Source organism: Phodopus roborovskii, unplaced genomic scaffold, assembly GCF_943737965.1.
Source record: "Phodopus roborovskii unplaced genomic scaffold, PHOROB, whole genome shotgun sequence".
In the NCBI taxonomy this organism is placed as follows: domain Eukaryota; kingdom Metazoa; phylum Chordata; class Mammalia; order Rodentia; family Cricetidae; genus Phodopus; species Phodopus roborovskii.
The window spans coordinates 1,982,379-2,003,691 of record NW_026126514.1 but is presented as its reverse complement, the minus strand read 5'-3'; the positions used below and the strand labels follow the sequence as shown (position 1 = coordinate 2,003,691).

The 21,313-nt window shown below is 37.0% G+C and overlaps 1 protein-coding gene across 2 annotated transcripts in view; it reads right to left on the bottom strand.

The window, feature by feature from the left end:
• Scfd1 (sec1 family domain containing 1) overlaps nucleotides 1–21,313 on the bottom strand; it is a 72,972-nt gene that overhangs the window by 32,482 nt on the left and 19,177 nt on the right. For both annotated transcript variants that reach the window (XM_051195804.1, XM_051195805.1), the window contains 8 exons: nucleotides 21,108–21,197; nucleotides 18,371–18,426; nucleotides 17,291–17,376; nucleotides 15,067–15,166; nucleotides 6,313–6,452; nucleotides 4,414–4,504; nucleotides 3,675–3,748; nucleotides 3,000–3,081 (listed from right to left, as the gene is read on the bottom strand). In XM_051195804.1, coding sequence (XP_051051761.1) covers nucleotides 3,000–3,081; nucleotides 3,675–3,748; nucleotides 4,414–4,504; nucleotides 6,313–6,452; nucleotides 15,067–15,166; nucleotides 17,291–17,376; nucleotides 18,371–18,426; nucleotides 21,108–21,197 — 719 coding nt within the window. The remainder of the gene's footprint in view (nucleotides 1–2,999; nucleotides 3,082–3,674; nucleotides 3,749–4,413; nucleotides 4,505–6,312; nucleotides 6,453–15,066; nucleotides 15,167–17,290; nucleotides 17,377–18,370; nucleotides 18,427–21,107; nucleotides 21,198–21,313) is intronic.

The window sequence follows — 21,313 nt, the reverse complement described above, 5'->3', positions numbered from 1 at the left end:
GCAAAGTGTACTTCATATGGCATCATTTTCCTTAAACAGCTTTCTACTTTTATTTCCAGAACTCTCCGCCTCTCCCTCAACAAACTCGCTGCTTGAAACATATATCACGTGACTCCATCATACTGAAATCCATACCTTTGGGACGCCTATCTCTGTCTCCTCAGTGAAGCACTGGAGTCTCCAAGTCTCAAACAAGCCCACTGCTTCACACCCATTCCTCCTCCTGCCTAGAATGGCCGTCTCTGAGGTCTCCACTAAATGGCTGTTCAAACACCATCCAGCAAGGCGGACCTACTTCCTTAACCACCTGACCTCAGACCTGGCCTGCCAGCTGTTCTTTGTGGCCTCTTTGATTCATCTGCTTTGCTGTTTTGGTGTTCTAACACCACTTCTTGACATCTCTTCTCCACTATATTTATTCTATTTTCATTGTAATATATGCTTATAAGAAGAAAAAATTGTTTTGTTTACTATAGAATTTTTACAGCATTATTCACTCATGGCTGAATAAATACGTTATTTTAACCAAAATGTTCTAAAACAAAAGATTCTAGTCTAACCTACTATTAAACACTATATTCATAAAGATATTTGGTGGAAGGATACATTTGTGAAGATACAGAACCAAACTCAACTTTTTTACAGGTACAATTAACTACTTAAGGTCATGCAACCTTTAGTAACAGGAGGGGAGTTTGGCATTTTCCTGACTTTTAGAGCTACAAGAAGTCAGAAAATAATATATAATCATCAATAAACTTTTAATAATGAAACAAAACGTATAAACCAAAGAAAAATGAGAGAACAGTGTTAAGCCTTAAAGCATTCACAAAACTATAAACAAATGTCATATACCTAGCTTTTTAATATTTTCTTTTATTTTATGTGTAAGAGTGTTTTACCTGCATATATGTCTGTGTACCACTTGTGTTGTCTCAGAGGCTAGGAGAGGGTATCAGATCCCCTGGAACTGGAGTTACATATGGTTGTGACCCACACCATGTTGGGGGCTAGGATGTCTACCAGAGCAACAAGTGCTCCTAACTGAGTCATCTCTTTAGCCCCTAGAGTTTATTTTTTATAGTCAAAAATGTTGGTTGAAGGAATCATACAAATTTAATTACATAATTATACTTTATTAGATATATACCAAAGCCAGGCATTGGCGGCGCACGCCTTTAGTACCAGCATTAGGGAGGCAGAGGCAGGCAGATTTCTGTTGAGTTCAAGGCCAGCCTGGTCTACAGAGCTAGTTCCAGGACAGGCTCCAAAGTAATATAGAGAAATCCTGTCTCAAAAACATATATATATATATATAAAGTTTAGGGAGTTAACTTTTTACTTTGTGTAATGGATTTACTGTCTTACATTTTAGCCTTGTAAGCAACGTTCTTTTCTACTGGATAGTCAAAAAATGTTGGTTGAAGGGATCATACAAATTCAATTACATAATTATACTTTATTAGATATATACCAGAGCAAGTTGTTGGTGGCGCACGCCTTTAGTCCCAGCATTAGGGAGGCAGAGGCAGGTTTTTCCCCCTGGTTTACACAGTATGTTATCTCTGTAGGAGACAGTGATCTTAGATAAACAGGTGCAATAGCTTTTTGCCAGCTAACAGAGAGAGGTACAATGTAAGGAAGTGGGAACACTGACAGAAACACTGATGGACTGCACAATTACATTTATATCTATGAGGATGTGAAAGATATCAATGTTATCAAGGTATCAGCTTAATAGAAATTATGCAGGCTGAAGTCCATACTGCACAATAGCCATTATTTATGTATTAATTCTTTTCTAGTGCTTTTTGGCTTTTTTAAATGATTAACAAATAAAATGCCAAAGTTCCTTCTCAAAAAAAAAAAAAAGGTACTTTCTGCATCTTTGGTAAGCAGCACGTACTCTCATCTCCAGAGTGTTTCAAATGATTCATACTGAGTGGAAAGCCAGTCCTCAAGTCTGCCTATTTGGTCACTGGATTTAACTGGATGTCTTGAGAACTAACAACAGCAGAATTCTGAAGAACTCATCAAGCAAGCTCATGCATGGTAACTATAAATAAGAAAAAGAACTATGAAGACCATATTGATAAACTTCAATGTATTTGTTTCAACAATCACGTTCTTATAAGGGAAGTAAGGTGTTTTAAGACATCTAAAGCCAAAAACTTCAGGATCCAGTTACACAAATGAGTCATGTAATTAGTGTGTATTTTAGGCAGTATCATATCAAAAAGAATTTCTGTGCTTGATGTTGTGGTACATAATCTCAGTTCCTGGGAGGAGAAGCCAGGAAGATCAAGGGTTTGAGGCAGATATGACTGTAAATATACTACGAACTTATCAGACATCATATATAAAAGAGGATATAAAATACTTCATGTTCTAAACAGAATATGTGTTGAAACACTAATATTTTGGACACTAATGATTGTGTTCAATATACTAAAATAAATTTTACTTATTTTTCCCTTTTAATGTGACTATTAGAAAAATGTAAAATTAGACCAGCAGCTGATATTACAGGATAGTTAGGAAACACTGATTTAGAGCCACTGAACCTTGGTTCATGATGGCCAGAAGACAGAGAAAAGCAATAATTACGAGAACAACAGAAAAGGATATATAACAAGACTGAGGCAGAAGGACAGCAAGTCTGAGGTCAGTCTGAGTTACACTGTGAAACCATGTCAAACACAGAACAACAGCCAAAATGGAATTAAGAATCTGCACTGCTGGCGGTAAGATACATGGCTGTTTATTGACAGAGTAAGCACAGTATGTGTAGAAATAGTGTTGAGATTCTGCAGCATAGACAGTATCACAGCCCAACTACTAGTTAGTAAAGTGGTCTTCCTGGGTTCTGAGATTCCCTCATCTGCAGACAGTGAACACAGTACTGCTGCTTCCTGTAATTATACCTTACAATGTTAACAGACGCTCAATGAGATATGAACATATAGCAGTGGATTGTGGAGGGAAAAAGTTACATTTACCTTTATGTGTTCTAAAACAGCAGTGGCAACATTTGTATGGAGATCAATAAGTCTTTTTTTTTCAAGGAGTTCTGGCAAAGAACTATAAGTTACAAAAAATTGAAAATTAACCACAAAATTTCTAAGAAAGTAATGCAGACCTCAATAAAACTCCTGCCTGGTGCTTCATGAGGAAACTCAGAACACTGAACCAAAGTGACAAGTTAAGCTGTCAACTGAACTAGAGCTCCAGGCTTGATCACATACCATATGCATCACTTTAAAAATACAGGTGAACATTATCTTATAATAGTCTGGTGCCAACACATTACTTCTATAGTTTCACATTCTGCTTCCAGTGTTTATGGGTTTAGAATAAAATGACATTAATGGGAACATGTTTTTACCTATAATTTTAGAAGTACTAAAAACCTGTTTCAATTGAATTAAGAAAATAGCGGTAGGAAGAGAAAAATTAACAATGACTGGCCCACTTTATTACAATATAATTTTCCTAGTAAAATTACTCCAATCTAACTATTCAGAGAGGCAGTTACTTGCTGTATCTGACAGGAACAGAAATCAGCTAAATGTGTTCAGAGCATTCCGTTCTTCAAATTCAAAGGCACAACTGCTATTACCTAATGTTCCCCATAATTAATAAAAGCCAATCTCATCATCGGGAAGACTGCTTACCTGACAGCTGATGTGAGCTTAGCAGTGTTATCAGAAAGCATGCTGATGGCTCCTTCATCCTCTCCTTCTAGTCCCTGGGAAGGGATGAAAAGGCTCTTAGAACTTTAACTTCGCAGGTCCAAACGAAAGCCAACACATCCCAAAGATTGTTGATAAGCAATAACATATTGGGTCACCTAGCATGAACAGTATCCTTCGAGGGGTTGAGCACACATATTTAGGCAACTGCAGAAAGGTTCTAGTAGCCACCCATTTAGCAGGAGAGTAAGTAAGTAAAGGACCGGCTGGCACAGTCAAACAAGAAATGCCCAGACATTTACTGCAGGTGAGATACAGGACTCCATGTCACAGCTGAAGTCTGTCCACAGTATGGAAGAACGAGTGATCTTGGGTAACGCATCTCTGTACATACTACTACTTCTATCTTTTTCAAATCACAACCCATTTCTTAAAATACAGTTTCCTCTTAATTTTTAGATTTGTTTTTGAAAAAGAATACTGAAGCTGGGTGTGGTGGATTAGGCAGGACTACCAGAGTCTGAGGCTAGCCTATGTTCCAATGTGAGACAGTTCCTCAAAAACAAACACCCATGAGTAAGCTGATAATAATTATGTTGTTATTCAAGTGATAAATGGCCTTGAACTTTTATGGGGGGGGGGGGAAGGAAGTAGACACTTTAGTTAACCTCTGCAATGTCCTTCCTTTACCTTTGTTCCCAGGATGCAAACAGGATCTTACCATTATACTCTTTAGTCGTTTGACCTCATCTTCTTGTGCTCTGTAGGATTCCAGTTCTTGTTGAACTGATTCTGCGACTTCTGGGAATGGACTGAAATACATTGCACAAGATTAACACTCTAAGTATGACAGTAAAAGATTCATGTCTTGCAAGTATATTTTGAAATATATTCAAGAGTATTACTTTAAAAACAGTTTTGAATATATTTTATATATAACATGGGCAAAAAACATAAATATAACTGTAATTTTAACATGAGTATCATAATCAGAAATCTGAACAAAATTAAATTTTACTTCTAACCTTTTCATTAATGAAATCACATTAAGTCTCTTCAACTGTATATTGTATAAACAAAAATGTGTTTTATTATTTATTTACATGACTGAAAATCAAAGGAAGGCAAGTAAGTATAAATGAATATTACCAACAAAATTAGTAGATGTCAGAGGAACCATTCAATTATAATGCCAACATTTCATAAAAAATAGCATCCTTAATTTAGTACTCTTAGTATCCTTCCTGGTAAAAAGAGTACTTCCAACATCTCCATACTCCTTTAATGCCTCTTTGAAGATATGTAATTTCAAGTATGCCACCATTACAGGGGAAAATGGAGACACTGAATTCTAAAGGAAAGATTAGTTAAAAATTTTAATAATATCTCAAAGTAGCATAGTCAGGAAAAGACAGCAACAGCTTCCTGCTGAGAAGCCAAATCCTTGCTACTGCCACATTGCTTTCTTTTTATTTTTTTCAAGTTCTAAGTATAAAAAAATTTACACATACAACCCCCCCCCAGCATGTTAAATTATACCCATATGCTACTCCTCTTTAAATGCAATACAAGGTGAGGCTCCAAAGCACACAGATCAAGGAAAGAAACAGACCTATATCTTTATAGACACACATTTAAAATGCTTCCAATATCATCAATGTAAAGTATTGTTATTTCTTAGAGAAATAAAGTTTTCTTTGTTGAAAACTTCTCCGGACATAATAGACAATTTTTACAGCAGTCACTGACTCCATCAGGTACTTTAAAAGGACAGCATTGGGATTCCACATCACTCTACATCATGTGGCAAATCACTGTCATCTTTTCACTCATTGTTTCTTATGACTGAATGAACCTCTTGGCTTTTTAATTAGACACAGGCTCCATCTCCCCATGTATATAGTATGGGGTTTGTATGAGGGACAACATGGAACAAAATGGAAAAATACAACCACATAAGTTTTCCTATCACACAGTCTGTGAGCCAGCAGTTGATGTCAGGAAGACCTGTGCAATGTTCAGGGTGAGTGTTTGAAAAGAATGGCCCTACAAACAACTAATGAAGTGAGGAGTCAAGAAGAAAAAAATTTTTTAACAGTAAATAAGATTCCATTATGTGTGTGCTCACGATGTGATGTTTTTTTTAATCAACCATTCATCTATTGGTGGACATGTAATCTAGTGTTGTTTCCTTGCTGTTGTGATTGGAGCATCAATAACATGGACGTATAAGTATCTTTGTGGTGGTATATGGAATCCTGTGGGTATGAATCTGGAGTGGTATATATAGCCTGGCACAGGGGAATTAATTCGTTTCTTCAGTTTTAACTCATGATCAAAGTAAAATATGAGCAAATAATGACAACATTTGTAACAACTTGTCCTTGTTCATACATAGTATCAGTGGTATTTAAGTATATTGATATTTAAAATTCTCCAAATGCATCCCACTTTAAAAAAATAAAAAAAGAAGCAGAACACTATTGACATGCAACAATGTCAGATTCAATTAGTGCTGTCACTGATTGTGTCAATGACCTTTGTATGTGTCCTAGGTCAGGCAGCTCTTCAGTTCTGTTTAAAATATAAACATTTTAATTACTGATATTTTCTCATTTACCTTCCTTTATGCTTCTGCCAAAATTTATCAACTGGAGTTAAGTCGTAAGACTTCTTGTTTTTCCTCTTTGGTCTAGCACCAGCTGGAGAATTTTCCACTCCTGCAGATTCTTCCAAATTTACTCTGTTTAAGTGGAAATCCTAGGAAACAGTAAACTTGTTTAAAGTAACTGTTTTCTGAGTCTCCAAACCACATTTCCCAGACACGGAAATTAACCGGTGTTGCTGGCCTTTCCAGTATTTCCAAGCACATTACAGAATATAGTTTAACAGGTGCTCTTCCAGTCCTCCATCATCCACACATGTGATCACTGTTTATGTGTTTTAATAGAAGTCATCAAAATCTCAAATACACAGAGAACATCATATTAAGCTTCTCCTAGAATAGACATTTCTTTATAAAGAACATTTTTCCTTTAAAAATAGTATTACATTGCAAATACTTTACTAACACATTTCAGAACATCCCCTCATATTCAATTATGTTTTTAATAGTTACAATTATGTTTTTAAAAGGTTAAAGCTACAGGAATAATAGCACCTCTTTTCACATAAATTCTAAGGGTGGGTCAGACTAGCTTTGGTTACCCTTCTCTGCTTTGGGCTAACTTTACTAACATGAGGCTTACTAGTTTTTCGCTCCTTTCTTTTTCAGAGCCCATACAGACAACAGGTGAAACCAAATTACATCTTTTCTATCCTTTCCCTCCATTTCCATACTATGCCTGTGGCTTTGTTCACATTTTAGGTTCACTCTGTTCAACAGCAGTTAAGAGGTAAAGCATGGTTTGATGTAAAATGTTCCTCCTATTTCACATATTTGAATGCTTGGCCCCTAGCTAGTGGTGCTGCTTTGTCAGGCTGTAAAGCATTGGGGGATAAGGTCAAGTTGCGGAAGGAAGTGGGTCCACCTGGGTTACAGTTCTACTTCCTGTTTCCTAAACACTGACACGATGGGGAAAGCAGATACCATGGCAGAAGCTGGTCCTGTCACCCTCCCTGCCTCAATGAACTGCATCCCCTCAAACCATGAGTCAAATAAATTTTTCCCTTTGGGGAAATGGGGTGAGGAGATAAGATAAAACACGGCTATTTGTAGGTGATAAAAAGAATGGTGAATAAGAAAGAGAAAGTATCAGTTACACTGATACACTGTGATGTAATCATCTTGGTTTTGAGGTATCAATGATTTTTCTAGGTCTGAGCAAGTTAAGTAGACTGAGCAGAGTTGGGAGGTTGGTGGGGGCATGGGAGGACAGGAGGGAGAGGGAAATGGGATTGGTATGTAAAATAAAATCGTTTTTAATTTAAATAAAAAAGTAAAGGGACAGAATAATTTGTTTTTCAGTAGTTATATTAAGTAAAATATTATATTCATCCCAATGAAAAATTTTAAGTCTATAGAACCTTTGACTGATTTTGCTAAAATTTATGAAAATAAAAAGAAGGCAATGTAAGATTTTCATTTACTTATTTACTGTGATATGGTTTCATTTTATCATTTTGAAAAAAAAATTTCTTTGGCTCAAATCAGCCTGTCAAATAAAACTCAAGCAAATCAAGGATTACAACATACTCAAAAGAATGAAATTAGGTCACACTGATGTTTTTAAATTGTACATAAAAACAATGGTTGTCTAATGTAATGTTACAAGTTTCCCATTGTGGCAGTAAGTCTTAAGAAAACACACTGTTCACTCTCAGAATGAGAAACACTGTAAGAGATCTTTCTCACTACTGGAAATGTGTACAAGCAAAGACACCCCAGGAGAACTAATAGAACCAACACATCCCAGAGTGCTTTTTAATAGGAACCATGGCTTCTGGAGAAATGGCTGCAGCCAGGCTTGGGACAGCAAGTAAACTTAATGGGCCAGAAAATGTTGATGACTAAAAACAAGAGAGCTATCAAAGACTGATAGGGTCATGTTGAGAAGATGCCCAGGCCAAATATGATAGGACAAAGGTGTGATAATGTGAGTATCAAAATGAATGATAACAATTATTTGATAACATCTCAAATATAAAAATCCATTATCTCATAAAACCCAACAACTAACACTGTTAAATGCTTTTGCAAATTGCTAAGGCATGAATTCATTTTCTAAACCGGTAAGTAAAGGAATGGACTCAAACATTTCTTTTAAGTAGTCAGAAAATTTATCTAAGCGTATCAGCTGTTAAAGAGATACAGATGGCAGCACTTGGGAGGCAGAGGCAGCAGATCTCTGTGAGTAGGCCAGCCTGGTCTACAAATGGAGTTCCAAGACAGCTAGGACTAGAAAGAGAAACCCTGGAGAGGGAGAGACAGAGGGAAAGAGGGAAAAAAAGGAAGAGAGAGGGGGAGGGAGAGAAAGGGAATGCTCACATTAGATAGTCTCCATTTGGCATCAGCAGTTAATACAACCTGGAGAGCAATCATCAATGACACAAGGGAAGAGGCAATGAACAGAACATGTCCACAAATTTTACTCTATTCATCAGTCTCATCACTATTGCTCTGACAAACATTACATTTCTGACAAATATCACAAAGCAGAAACTATCCAACACTGTTATGAAGTGGACTTAAAGAGTTGAGGCAAATCAAAACTCCCAGCTCCAGCAACATCCAGGACATTGTGAAACTGCACCATCAGTACAATCAGCCAGAGGCAAAAAGCAGGTAAGTCCCAATTTCTGTGATCAGAAAGTTGAAATACAAAAGGAGTAAGAAGCTCCTGGGGTCTGTCTGTCTCCATCCCTGAGATGAGACAGGGTTACAAACATGTGCCACCAGGCCTGGCTGTTTGCATGGTGCTGGAGGTCTAAACTCAGGCCCCCATGCTTGTGTAGCAATCCTTCCCCATTCCACATCCAGTATTTATCTGTAAGATCTTAGGCATAATTCAGGGGAGCTGAATAATGGCTATGGGCATCACTTCCTTGATTCTGTCTTTATTGTGGTGGTCTTTATTGTGAATGAGAACCCAAGGTCTCATTCAATCTAGGAAGCACACTCTACTGTTAACCCACAACCCTATATTTTACTGTTTTTATTTGAAATGTTCCTTAAAGTGTAGCTCACAAATGTTTTTCCTTGCCATAATAATGTAAAAATATGGACTGAGACAGTGTTGTCATCCTGAATGATGTGTGAATAGAGATCCCCTGACTATATAGACAGGACAAGGGGAACAAATACCACAGGAATTAAGAATTATTTTAAACCACTGTGGTGATTTGAATAAAAATGTCCCCCCATAGGTTCATAGGGAGTGGAAAAATTAGGAGGGGTGACCTGGAGTAGGGGTGGGCTTGCTGTGGGAAGTGCATCACCATCTTAGAAGCTCAAGCCAGGCCACTGGCTCATGGTTTTTCCTGCCGTCTGAAGATCCAGATACAGAACTCTTGGTTCCCCTCTAGCACCATGTCTGCCTGTGTGCAGCTATGCTCCGCACCATATCCAATCAAATGTATTCCTTAGAGTTGCTCTGGTCATGGTGACTCTTCACAGCAACAGAACCCTAACTAAGACAGCCACTGGGATCTAAACATTGATTAGACTGGTGGCACAATCTATTTTATCTCAGTTCAGAACCCCAGGTATCCTGTGTCAGCAATGTCTTTAAAAAGCTTGCTCACTCTTCGAGTTCCTTATAACCCTAGGATCTAATGGATAGGACCTATGCCATAGATACACTGCTGACAATATGAAAATATTTGGCAACTTTAATAGGCATTGTATTCAGTCTTAAAACTGCCTTATGATTAAGAACTATGCTGTCTAATACTATTGTCAGTAGTGGCAATAAAATCCCTGGAATGCAATGAAAACACTTTGAATGTATAGAATTTCATATATAAAGAAGAGAATATAAAATATTAATGCTATAACTTGATTATGAGTTGAAAGCTAAAATTTGCATTGTTGGATTACATAACATTATTAAAATAAATTTCATCTGTTACTTTTTTTAGTGTGATTCCTAGAAAAAATCCAAATTTACATTGGCAATTGATAACATATTGATTATATAGTATTGTTTTAGAAGCACAAAACCTTGGCCAATGATGACAAGTGGGGAGAGGAAATAAACACAGAAAATAATGAGAAAAGAAATAGTAAGATGAGCATGGTGGCTCATGCCTATAATCCTAGCACTTAGGAAGCTGAGGCAGGAGGATTGCCATGAGTTCAATACCAGCAAGGATTATGACTCAAAACAGGGATAGAATAACTTAATTTAGGAAATTTAAAGAAAAATGTAATTAAAAGTAAAAAACAACAACAAAAAACAAGCTTTTCAGAGTACTCTATTAACCAAAGGGAGATAACTCTTGCATGTTATTTACTAAGCAATTAGGCTATAAGGAGCAAAACAATAGTAAAACAAATTTAAAAACGTAATCATAAGCAATTAGGAAACAGAGGGAAACTGTACAGAAAGAAAAATTAACAACAGTGTGTAAAAAGTATAAAAAAGACTTCCAAGATTTGGAGAACAGACCTCAGTAAAAGATAAGCTACTACTACACTGAATCCCGCCACTGCTGACCCAGGGCAAGCATTCTCCCGAGGAGGACAACCACATCCATTCCCTTAGCGCTGAGGCACAATGAAACCCCGACTATCTAATCATTTATTTGGTTCTTAAAATCTTGCAAAGGGAAAAGGCATTGTAAAGATTTTTGTCAGAAGAGTATATTTCCCATCCTAAATTTAAAAACTAACCATTTTGACACACAGGAAAGATATCTCAATTACCACAGTTGTTTCCAAGATCTAATATATAAATAATTATCAATGGTTTGGATTTTCCAGGCAAATATAAACGATATAAAAAATTAAAGTTCATTTCCTAATAGAAGTTTTACTCCATCTAGTGGTGACAAAGGGTATTAATTATTAAGGCTTCTGAAAAATCTGAATTCCAAAGTAGCTTAAAAATAAGCAAACACACACACACACACACACACACAAACACACACACACGTATGTCTCTTTAAGCCGCCATTAGATTCTGTTGGGTCTGCCTTATCTTTCTGAGTTCTGAGTTTTCCTCCTTCTTTAATATCTGCCATCAGATGTTAGCCAGAGCCTACATGGTTTCTCTGGTACATGGGCTCACCACCATGTGGCTGGTGTCATGCCAGCTTAACTCTCATGGCAAGGCTTTCTTCTTCTCTTCTCTACTTTTCTCTGGGCACTGTCAAGATTTATAACCCACATCCCCTAGAGGTTTTCCTTTTAAAACTAAAAAAAAGAAAGAAAGAAACATCCTCAAGAAAGAATAAAAACAAACAAACCAAAACTACAAACACCAACAAATAATGGCACAATTTTATCTGTGGCATTGTTATAGTGCATTCCCACTTAAAAATGGTATTGTACTGGGCATGGCAGTGCATATGTGTAACCCAGCACTTGGGAAGCAGACAGCAGGAAGGCTGCTGTGAGTTGAGTTCCAGATCAACCTGCCTATGATATGAGACTGTCTCGAAAAACTAAACAAAAATTTTAAAACTGCATTAAAATTAGCAGAAGTAGGTCACCCAAATTTGTGTGGCTTCTTAAGCAATCTTTACAAGACTGCAAAGTTTATTATATGAAAATGATCCTAGGAAAATTAACCTGGCCACCCACTCCTCTCTGCCTCCTCTTAAGTGCTAGAATTAATTATGAGTAGGAGCCACCATGTTTGCTTTGTCCCTAAGTTTTTACCAATTCAATAATGACTACAGGACAGGTTGTAACTTGAAAGAGTGAGAACTCAGTGCATCTAATGAGAGGCAATAAGACTTGTGCTCATTCTTCTGACTTCATCATGGAATAGAGAAGACCTCATTAGGGACTGTCGTTGGTCTGGTTCAGTTCTACGCTGTCTTCTGATGAGGACCCAGCATTAACCTTTCTGCTGAAACTGTGTACATATATGTCTTACTTCTCATACTCACAGGACTTTGTAGTTCAATTTCCTACATCTAGGAGTCAAGGAGGAGCCCAGGAATGCTTTAAACTTCACTGTTTAGAAAGAGCCCAGCCAGGTCACATGCCTTTAATCCCAGCACTCAGAAGGCAGAGGCAGGCAGATCTCTGAGTTTAAGATTAGACTGTACTACAGAATGAGTTACATGGTAGCCAAGACTACACAGAGAAATCTTGTCTCAAACAAACAAACAAACAAACAAAAAACCAAAAAATAAAATAAAGGATTCCAAGATATCTCAGTGTTCTAGATAGCTTCCACACAATTGAAGACAGGAGAGAAGAAGTAACCCTAAATGGCATGCTTTTACTAAGACCCTTCCACTCCTGGGTCCCTCACCAGTTTGGGGACTACTGATAGAGACCACTAAGATGCTCAGTATGCCCATTCTGTATGTCTCTTTACTCCTCCCTCTCAGATCCCATCTCCCATTCTTACCCATGTCTGGAAATCCTGCTGATACAATCTCTGGAACTTAGTCATCAGGAAAAGCTATTTTGAACATCTGTCTAAACATTTGTGGTTTTGTTCTCTATTTTAACTCCAAATGGCTACCTCTTTCAGGATGAAATCATTTTCTTTTTACCTTTCACACAGCTTTGGACCTGGGACTGTCTGTCTTCTTTGCTATCTCTAACTGGCTTACTTGCTCGCTTCCCTAAACCCAGTCAAATCTTGAAGTTCGCAGTAACAGCTGCTCTAAATCAGAGGCAAATAGTACTCTTTTTCACCTCTATTCCTCATGGTGGAAAGAAAATTTGGTTGTTAAAATTGAGGGAGTATTACTGATGTATGGATGATTGACCAAGGCCAGGGATTACAGCAAACATCTTAGAATGTCTAAGAGACTCCCATAACAAAGAATGATAAGGACCAAATGTTAATGACAAGGTCTACATTATTCGCTACTACCCCCTGCTGGATAGTCTTTCTCCTGCATCATTAAATGTTTTCTCCATCACTCCAATCGGTTTACAAATAATGTGACTTTATCTCATATTTCTGGACCTCACATTATCCTTCCAGCAATCACTTTCCTTTCTCAGCTCTCTAGTCAGGAAAGACGAATATGGAATTAAAATTCTTCTCTTTGAAATTTGTCTTTGATGCAGTTCAACCTGTTTCACCCCTGAACTTGTCTTTTGTTTTTCATTCTTTCTCATTTGTCTTTCTTCCTTCTTAGTTTTTTTTTTTTTTTTTTAGACTAGGTCTCATGTATCTAAAGTTTCCTAGAACTTACTGTTTAGCCGAGCATAACCTTGAACTCCTAATTCTCCCACCTCCAACAAAACAGTTAGCACAGCAGTTTAAATAGTTTTTACTCAAATTGGTGTGACTTCTCATGTCAGTTAATTAAGTCAATGTTCTGTATCATACTTTAACTCACTTCCTTCTACCCGACTCCATGCTGCTTCACTGTGGCTGCCAGGCTACCCTGAACATTTCTCAGACACACTCAGAAGGCTACATGGTTTATACCTGACCTCCTCTGAACCATCCTTTCCTGTCACTTTGTAAGTGAGATCTGTCTGGTTTTAAAATCTCAGTCCTGCTCATCAGTACTTTATCCTCATCTAGAGTACTCTCTACCTTCTGAATGCTATGTATTTTGTTTGTTTATTGCCTGTCTCTTCTTCCTAAAATGCAGCTTCAGGAAGACAGAAATACTTGTGTCTTTTTATTGTTGGTAAAGCCTGGCTCCAAAATGTCTGTCCATTCACTCAACCTCACTTGGCCTCTTATAATAGACTCTCTTGTCTTATTTCTGAATCTCTCTTTGGTTCCTTTTGCTTTCTGTATTCAATGGATGTTAAGCATTTCCTTAACATTCTCCCCAGACTTGTGGCATAGGTCTCTCTATGTCCCCGTAGAGCTGACAGTTTCAACCAATAATCCAAAATGTAGAATATCTTGGTTTTAAGGAAATGTACTATTGTATGCCTCTTTTCCTTTTCATATGACATTATATGCAATCTTTGTAATTGATAATGATACTATTCTATAATCCTGGAAGTTAGTTACTAGAATGCTTGCCTTAGGGACAATGCTCTGGGTTCAAGTTCTCTCTCTCTCCCTCTCTCCCTCTCTCCCCCTCCCCTCCCTCTCAGACAGAGACTCACTTGTGGTGCAGGCTGTCCTGAACTACTTTGCAGAGGCAGGCTTTGAACCTCAAGATTACATTCTCTTGAATCTCACTTCCCCTGTCTATAAATTGAGAACTACTGTGATCTTACTAGTGTTTTGCTAGAAAATATTTATGCACAACTTTTCACTGCCTTCGAAGTTTAGGGCTGTGCTTTATTTTTATACATTATATAATAAACATTTAATGGATGATTATGAACATAGTCAAATACAAGATTTTAGGCATGCAATAAAATTATTTCAGAAGACATATTATATAACATGAAGATACTGGTCAATTTTATTATTCAATGGTGTTTAGCTGAATCACAGGAAAAAGAAAAAAATAGTTTTTCTCTCCAAGTGAAATGATTTCAGTTTTTAAATTTACTTACTTAACATGAGAAAATATGGCTGCTTAATTTCCTTCATAGCTCCTTTCTCATCACTGTCAACAATGCCACTAATTTATCCTACATTTAAAGACCATAAATTTAGAACTACAAACTTCTCAAGCATCTACACCACTATTTTTTTTAATCCATATTTTTTCAGTTTTATCCCTCTTAACTTTGTGTTTGCAGACATGATATTCGTTTAAAATTAAGGACACTACTGAATTTACCACATTTCAATAAATAGTGCTGTATTTAGCCTCTTACCAACACATCATGTACCAGCGCTTGGTATGTCCACGTGTGGTGTAAAGGCGTCGCCAAATCAATGTTTCTGTCGACAAGGACTAATAAGGGCCTTTGGAAGCTGCAAATGTGTCAGAACATTATATAAACTTAACAGCAATGTAGACATTTAAAACTTTCTAGTATTTTCCAGTGTGCCATTTTGATATGAGCAGCTGCTATTATAACAACACTTAACATATTTACTACATAGTTATGAACCAAGGCTTAATGATAGATTTTAAGTTTTAGGGAAATTTCTTAAAGGAAGAGCTCTATATAAACACATTTACAGTATATATTTTTTTTTATAGTCAAATTGCTTTTCTGATGTAAAGTACAGATTTTTTGGTTGTGAGCCTAGCCTTTAACGGCTGAGCCATCTCTCCAGCCCTAAAGTACAGATTTTTAAGTAAGAAAAAAAAAAAAAAAAAGGAAAAAGAATGGTTATTGTCTGATTCTGGGAAAACAGCAGAATCATACAAATTTATCCAAATGTTTGATAGTTTCATAATCTAAAAATAAATTTTTTTCTTATAAACATAAACACAAAACCAAGAAAGTAAATTTGTAAGGAGGGTCTCAAAAATCTCTATCCCGCTAATATGAAAAATGTAGACAATTGCCACAGCAGTAACTATTCACTTAGTGGACAAGGGACAAATTTCATGAACTGCTTAATTTCCTTATCACAGTTTATGTGTAAGAGCAAACAGATGTACAGAGTCACTTGCCTGTCGGGTGGTACTAAGTGCTAGTGATGCCCTGTAGAGGTATTCCTGTTACTAGGATCACAGATCACTGTGACAGTCACCTCTATGTGCACACATTAGCTACTTGGGTCTCCTCCTGGCAAGATACATTAGTATCTCTTTACCCCACAGGCATAGGCCAGTAGGTCTTCCTAAGTTCACTGACTCAAGGCTAAATGTCAGTGATTCCCTTACTACTGATTGTAGTTTATTATTCCAGAGTGTGTAGAAAGGGAGGAAGGTGACTTATGGCAAGGTTTCCTACCTGTGGCACTCCTGACATTTGAGGCTACATATTTTGCTCATTATGTTTTGTCCTGTCTAGCATTATAAGATGCTTTTTAACATGCTATAATACACACCACTAGATTCTGGAGGCATACATCTGGTTAAGACTATTAAACATGTCTCTAGACTTCACTACATGTCTGCAGGCAGCACAATCAAGATGGTTCATTACCACTAGTCTATGGTTGGATTTAAACATATTTAACACCCATCCAGCAAACTGCTAATTAAAATTACTCAAAATACATTAAAAAAACCTATGACAAAACATCATTAATTCTGTGATGAAACCAAATCCATCCAACCAAATAAAGCAGTGCCCTTTTATTGGTAACATGGTAAAAAGGAGACTATTAAGTAAGGTATGAAAACCAATCAGTGAACATGGATGTTTCCACTCTGCTTATTGAGAAACCATATGAATGACACTTAAGACCATCAAGGAAGGTAGAGGATGGCGTCAGTAACAGAAAGCTGAGATGGCCAAACAAGTAAACATAGAGCCAGTGTGAGCAGCAGACAGGGGTTGCTCATAAGGCAAAGAAGCCTCAGAGTTACAGCATACAAACAAGTAGATGAAGCTTACATTGCTACAGGAAGGCTGTTTCTATGACATCATTTCTGACCCTGACAGGTTTTATGAATTAGCCAAATCTGTAGGTAAGAATTCACTTTACAAGACCCTCTCTTCTTTAAATAATTCTTAGACATTGTAGTTGAGTTTCTTTACTTCCTTATGTCAATGTTTACTAGTGTTAAAAATCAAAATGCACTCTATTACACATGGGATTTCAGTGCTCCTACTGAATTAGAAATTGAGCTTTGGTATTATCACTCATGACAAATGACAGAAATACCTTGCAAGTTATTAGTGTTTCCATGTGAAATGGGAACCATAAGGATGGACGTTTACTTTTTTTATTACAAAAAGATTACTGATAGCTGAAAGGAAACAGCTTCAAACCTTAAAATTGTGTAAACAGAAAGCCTTCTACAGATGGAAATGTATGGGGACATTTCTATCAAAAGAAGGTAATTTCTATTTGGTATGTGTTTATGCTTCAATTTAAGTTAAAACCTTGATTCTAATACGAGATCAAAAAGTAAGAAATCATTCTCTTGTGATAAACGCATTCTTATAAACAAAAGCTAACAGCTGCACACACCTGAACTGGCCAGTCCCAAGTGGGTCACCTGTAAAAAGGCTGTTTCTTGCATCTCGTAGATTTTCCCGAAGTTTCTTATCTAGTTTCTGAAAATCAAATTTTAGAAGAACTATTACTTCTTTCTTATAATGTTATGTAGGTAACTCAGTGTTTCAGTTATATAATTAAGAAACTTGATTTTTTTTTTTTTTTTTACAAAGTGGTAATTCTAGAACCTAAATATTTTAGCATTTAATTATTTCAATACCATCATAACTTTCACTAAAGAAAATAACTTTTTTTTTTAAACATGTACTTCAGCCGGGGTATCACTAATAAACTAATAAACTAATAAAATTCTACAGTATGGCCAACACTCTCTTAAGCATGCCTGGAGTAGAGGAGAAAGGCTGATCTGGACGGGTGGGAATAAAGCAACAACTGCAAGGCATAGAAAGCCCACATTATTACACCCTGTCTTTCCATGCCATGGACACTGTGGGATTGTTTGTTTGTTTTAAAGTAATGTTTTTGGTTCCTCAAATCCCCCTTTTAACCTTTAAAAGAAATTCTCTCTAATTCAACCTGAATATTAAAATTGTGCTTGTTGACTGGGTGGTGGTGGCCACTCTAATCCCAGCACTTGAGGAGCAGAAGCAGGATCTTTGTGAGTTCGAGGCCAGCCTGGTCTACAGCGCGAGTTCCAGGACAGGCTCCAAAGCAATACAGAAAATCCCTGTCTCGGGGGTGTGGGGGGATGTGGGGGGGGGGTGTGGGGTGGGGGGGGAGATAATTCAAAATTATATTTAGTAATGCTCAAGTGGAACACAATAAACCAAAATATTAAAAAAAAATGCTTGTTGCTAATAAGTACTTCCTAAAAGAAGCTGAATACAGATACAGAATAATTTTTGGGGAAGGTAAGTGTAAAATAACATGTAAAAGTGCATGTCACAAAATACAGTGAGGACCAGGACAGCACTACAATTGGCAATGGTACTGCATATTCAACACCACTAGCCAGACTCCTTGACAGACATGACACACTTGTGAGAGAGCGGCGTGCATGGCAGTATTTGTATTCAAGAGACCAAGACTCACCACAGCCACCATTTCTGCAGCTGTTCCTCTTGAGCATCGGATGATAGGAACAGCACCTATTTTAATAAGAAATGTTAGCAATGACCTTGGCTCTTAATTAAAATGTATACTTCAAAGCAGCATATGTGCAGATGCATCCAATTTCAGGGTAGACACAAAGGACTTGAAAATCTCAAGAGTGAAAACAAGGTTTCAGAAATTAACCTTCTCTGTAACAAGGAAACAGAGACAGAAGAGGAATGTGAGTGACTGAGGTTTTCAGTACACGGACTAAGTCAGCATTTGGTGAATTAACCCTCTAGTCGCAGAAGTTAAATTTGGTTCAAAATAAAAGAATAAAAAGAGTTTAGGGATTACAACAGTTGGGACTACTTTATAAAATAATTTAACAGTAAATGATTGTTATCCTTCTGTAAAACCAACTTAAACAATGACAGCAAACACATTCCTTACTAATGTGAAGTAACCCAACATGTCTCTTTCCACAATCACACCAACTCACAGGACCTCCTAATTTCTTTCTTAGTGATTCAGGAAATGACTTACCTAAGGATAAACCCCAAACTAGGAAAAATTCAAGAATGCTAATGAATAGACTGTTTTCTGTGATCTTCATGTACTGTAATGGAAGCCATTTTATTTTTCAGGGAAAGCATACTCAAATGAAAATGTGCAATACTGATTAAATTTGCATGTCTGTATAAAATGTATAAATTTGCATGAAATATATAAATTCTAGGCATGGTGCCACATGCCTATATCCCAGCACTTGGGAAATTGAGACAAGAAATTCAAGAATTCCAGACCAGGAAGCCTAAGGTATATGAGATCCTGTACCTCAAAGGAATCATCCCTAACCAGAGATAGCAGAAAGGAAGGAATATAGAATTACATAGCCATCTGGGCACAGAGGCTGCAATTCCAGCACTCAGAAGGAAGAGGTGAGATGACAGAGCTTCAAGATGAGCCCAAGCTGAGTAGGAAGACCTGTCTCTGGGGGAAAAGAAAGGGGGGGGGGGGCAAACCAATGACTTCTTCAGATTGTTTTCTATCTACGTTTAGTGTGTTCTATGCAAAATTTGGGTATTACTATCCAATTTACTGTCCATAAAATTATGTTTTGTACATCTTTACTGCAATCTAGCGCTTTAAAATGTAACTACTACCACTACTACTTGTTAACAGTAATAACTTTCATGCATGCAATAACCATAGCCATAGGTAAAAATCTGGAGCATGTCTGGGAATGCAGATCAGAAAGATGTCTGTTTAATGACTACAGGTTATATACCAGCAGTTTTCTTAAAAATGAAAACAAACACAGAGGCTAGAGATGCAGTGGAGGTACACTGCTTACCTAGTACAGCTCTGGGTCTCACAATCATCCCTATAAAATCCAGTCAACCAATCAAACAACCAACACCCGAGTCCACATGTAAAAACTAGACAAAGGTAACACTCTTGGGGGGGAAAAACAGATATAACAGAGAAATAATAAACAGAAAATAAGGAGAGTTACTGGGTTAGCAGAAACCAAAGGTCTGAGTTTGGGGCTGAGCTCTAAAAGGGGATGGATCTTTGTAAGGAAGGAGCCCAAATATTTGTACAAAATCTCCTTATTTGCCTGTCTTAATTCTATACTTCAGTTTCTCTTCTTTAATATTTCCACTTGTGAAAGAGGGAGTTCTATTAATCTGTGAGGGTCATTTTACTTAAGAGGATTTAATATATATAAAATCAAAACATCAGTAAATTTTCTGCAAAGATCTACTAAATTATAAAATCATATATTAGACAGTACATATAACGGAAGTAACTGCAGATGATTCAGTGAAATGATACATTTGGGTTTCTCCCCCCCCCCCCCCAAGACAGGGTTTCTCTGTGTAGCTTTGGAGGCTATTCTGGAACTAGCTCTATAGACCAGGCTGGCCTCGAACTCACAGAGATCTGTCTGCCTCTGCCTCCTGAGTACAGGGACTAAAGGCATGTGCTACCAATGCCTGGCTGAAATGATAAATTTTAAGAAGCGATACAGGTTACCATTGTACATAAAGCACAGCATTTTCTGAAAGCTTTTGCACTTGCCTTGAAAACTGTCATGCACAAACCTTTCTTTTCAGAAGTAGAAACTTTTATGATAGAAACTACAGACAACTAGAAAATAGCTGGTAACAGGCTGGAACCATCAACAAATCTCTTCAACAGTAAATTAAGGAGCTGCAATGACCAACAGTATATAATGTGTTAACTCAGAAGTCTGCTGAACTGGGTATGGTGATGTGGGTCTGTAAGCTCAGCCCTTGGGATGCTAGACTAGGTTACAGAGGGAGGCCAGTCTGGGTTTATGAGAACTCATCTTTAAAAAATTAAACAAATCTGAATGCTAACTCATATTATTATTAGAAGAAGCATTTTATTTTAATACAGTAGGATGCATACTTTACCTCAACTTTAGAAAACTTCTCTACATTCAAAAAGGTTAAAACAACATAGTACTGGGAAGGCAGAGCCAGGCTGATCTCTCTGAGTTCAATAAAGCCAGTCTGGTCTACAAACTGAGCTCCAGGACAGCCAAAACTACATAATGAGATCCTGTCTTTAATAATAATAATAATAATAATAATAATAATAATAATAATAATAATAATAATAATCACCATTGCAGTGTATAATATTTCCAAATGAGTTAAGTGACTCGTTACTTTGAAGGAACAGATAGATTTAAAAAGCGTACCTAATGTAACAAAAAAGCAGAACAAGCTGTCAACAATAGTGTCCATAACAGTTTCCATTTCTGTGTCTGTGATATCTGGCCTATTAATGGCTGAAATAGAGGAAAAAAAACAAAACAAGCAATCAAAATTTACATCTACATTAAGCTTGCACCTATATAACAACATATAGATACCAACCTGAGTTACAAAACAAATATAAAATGTG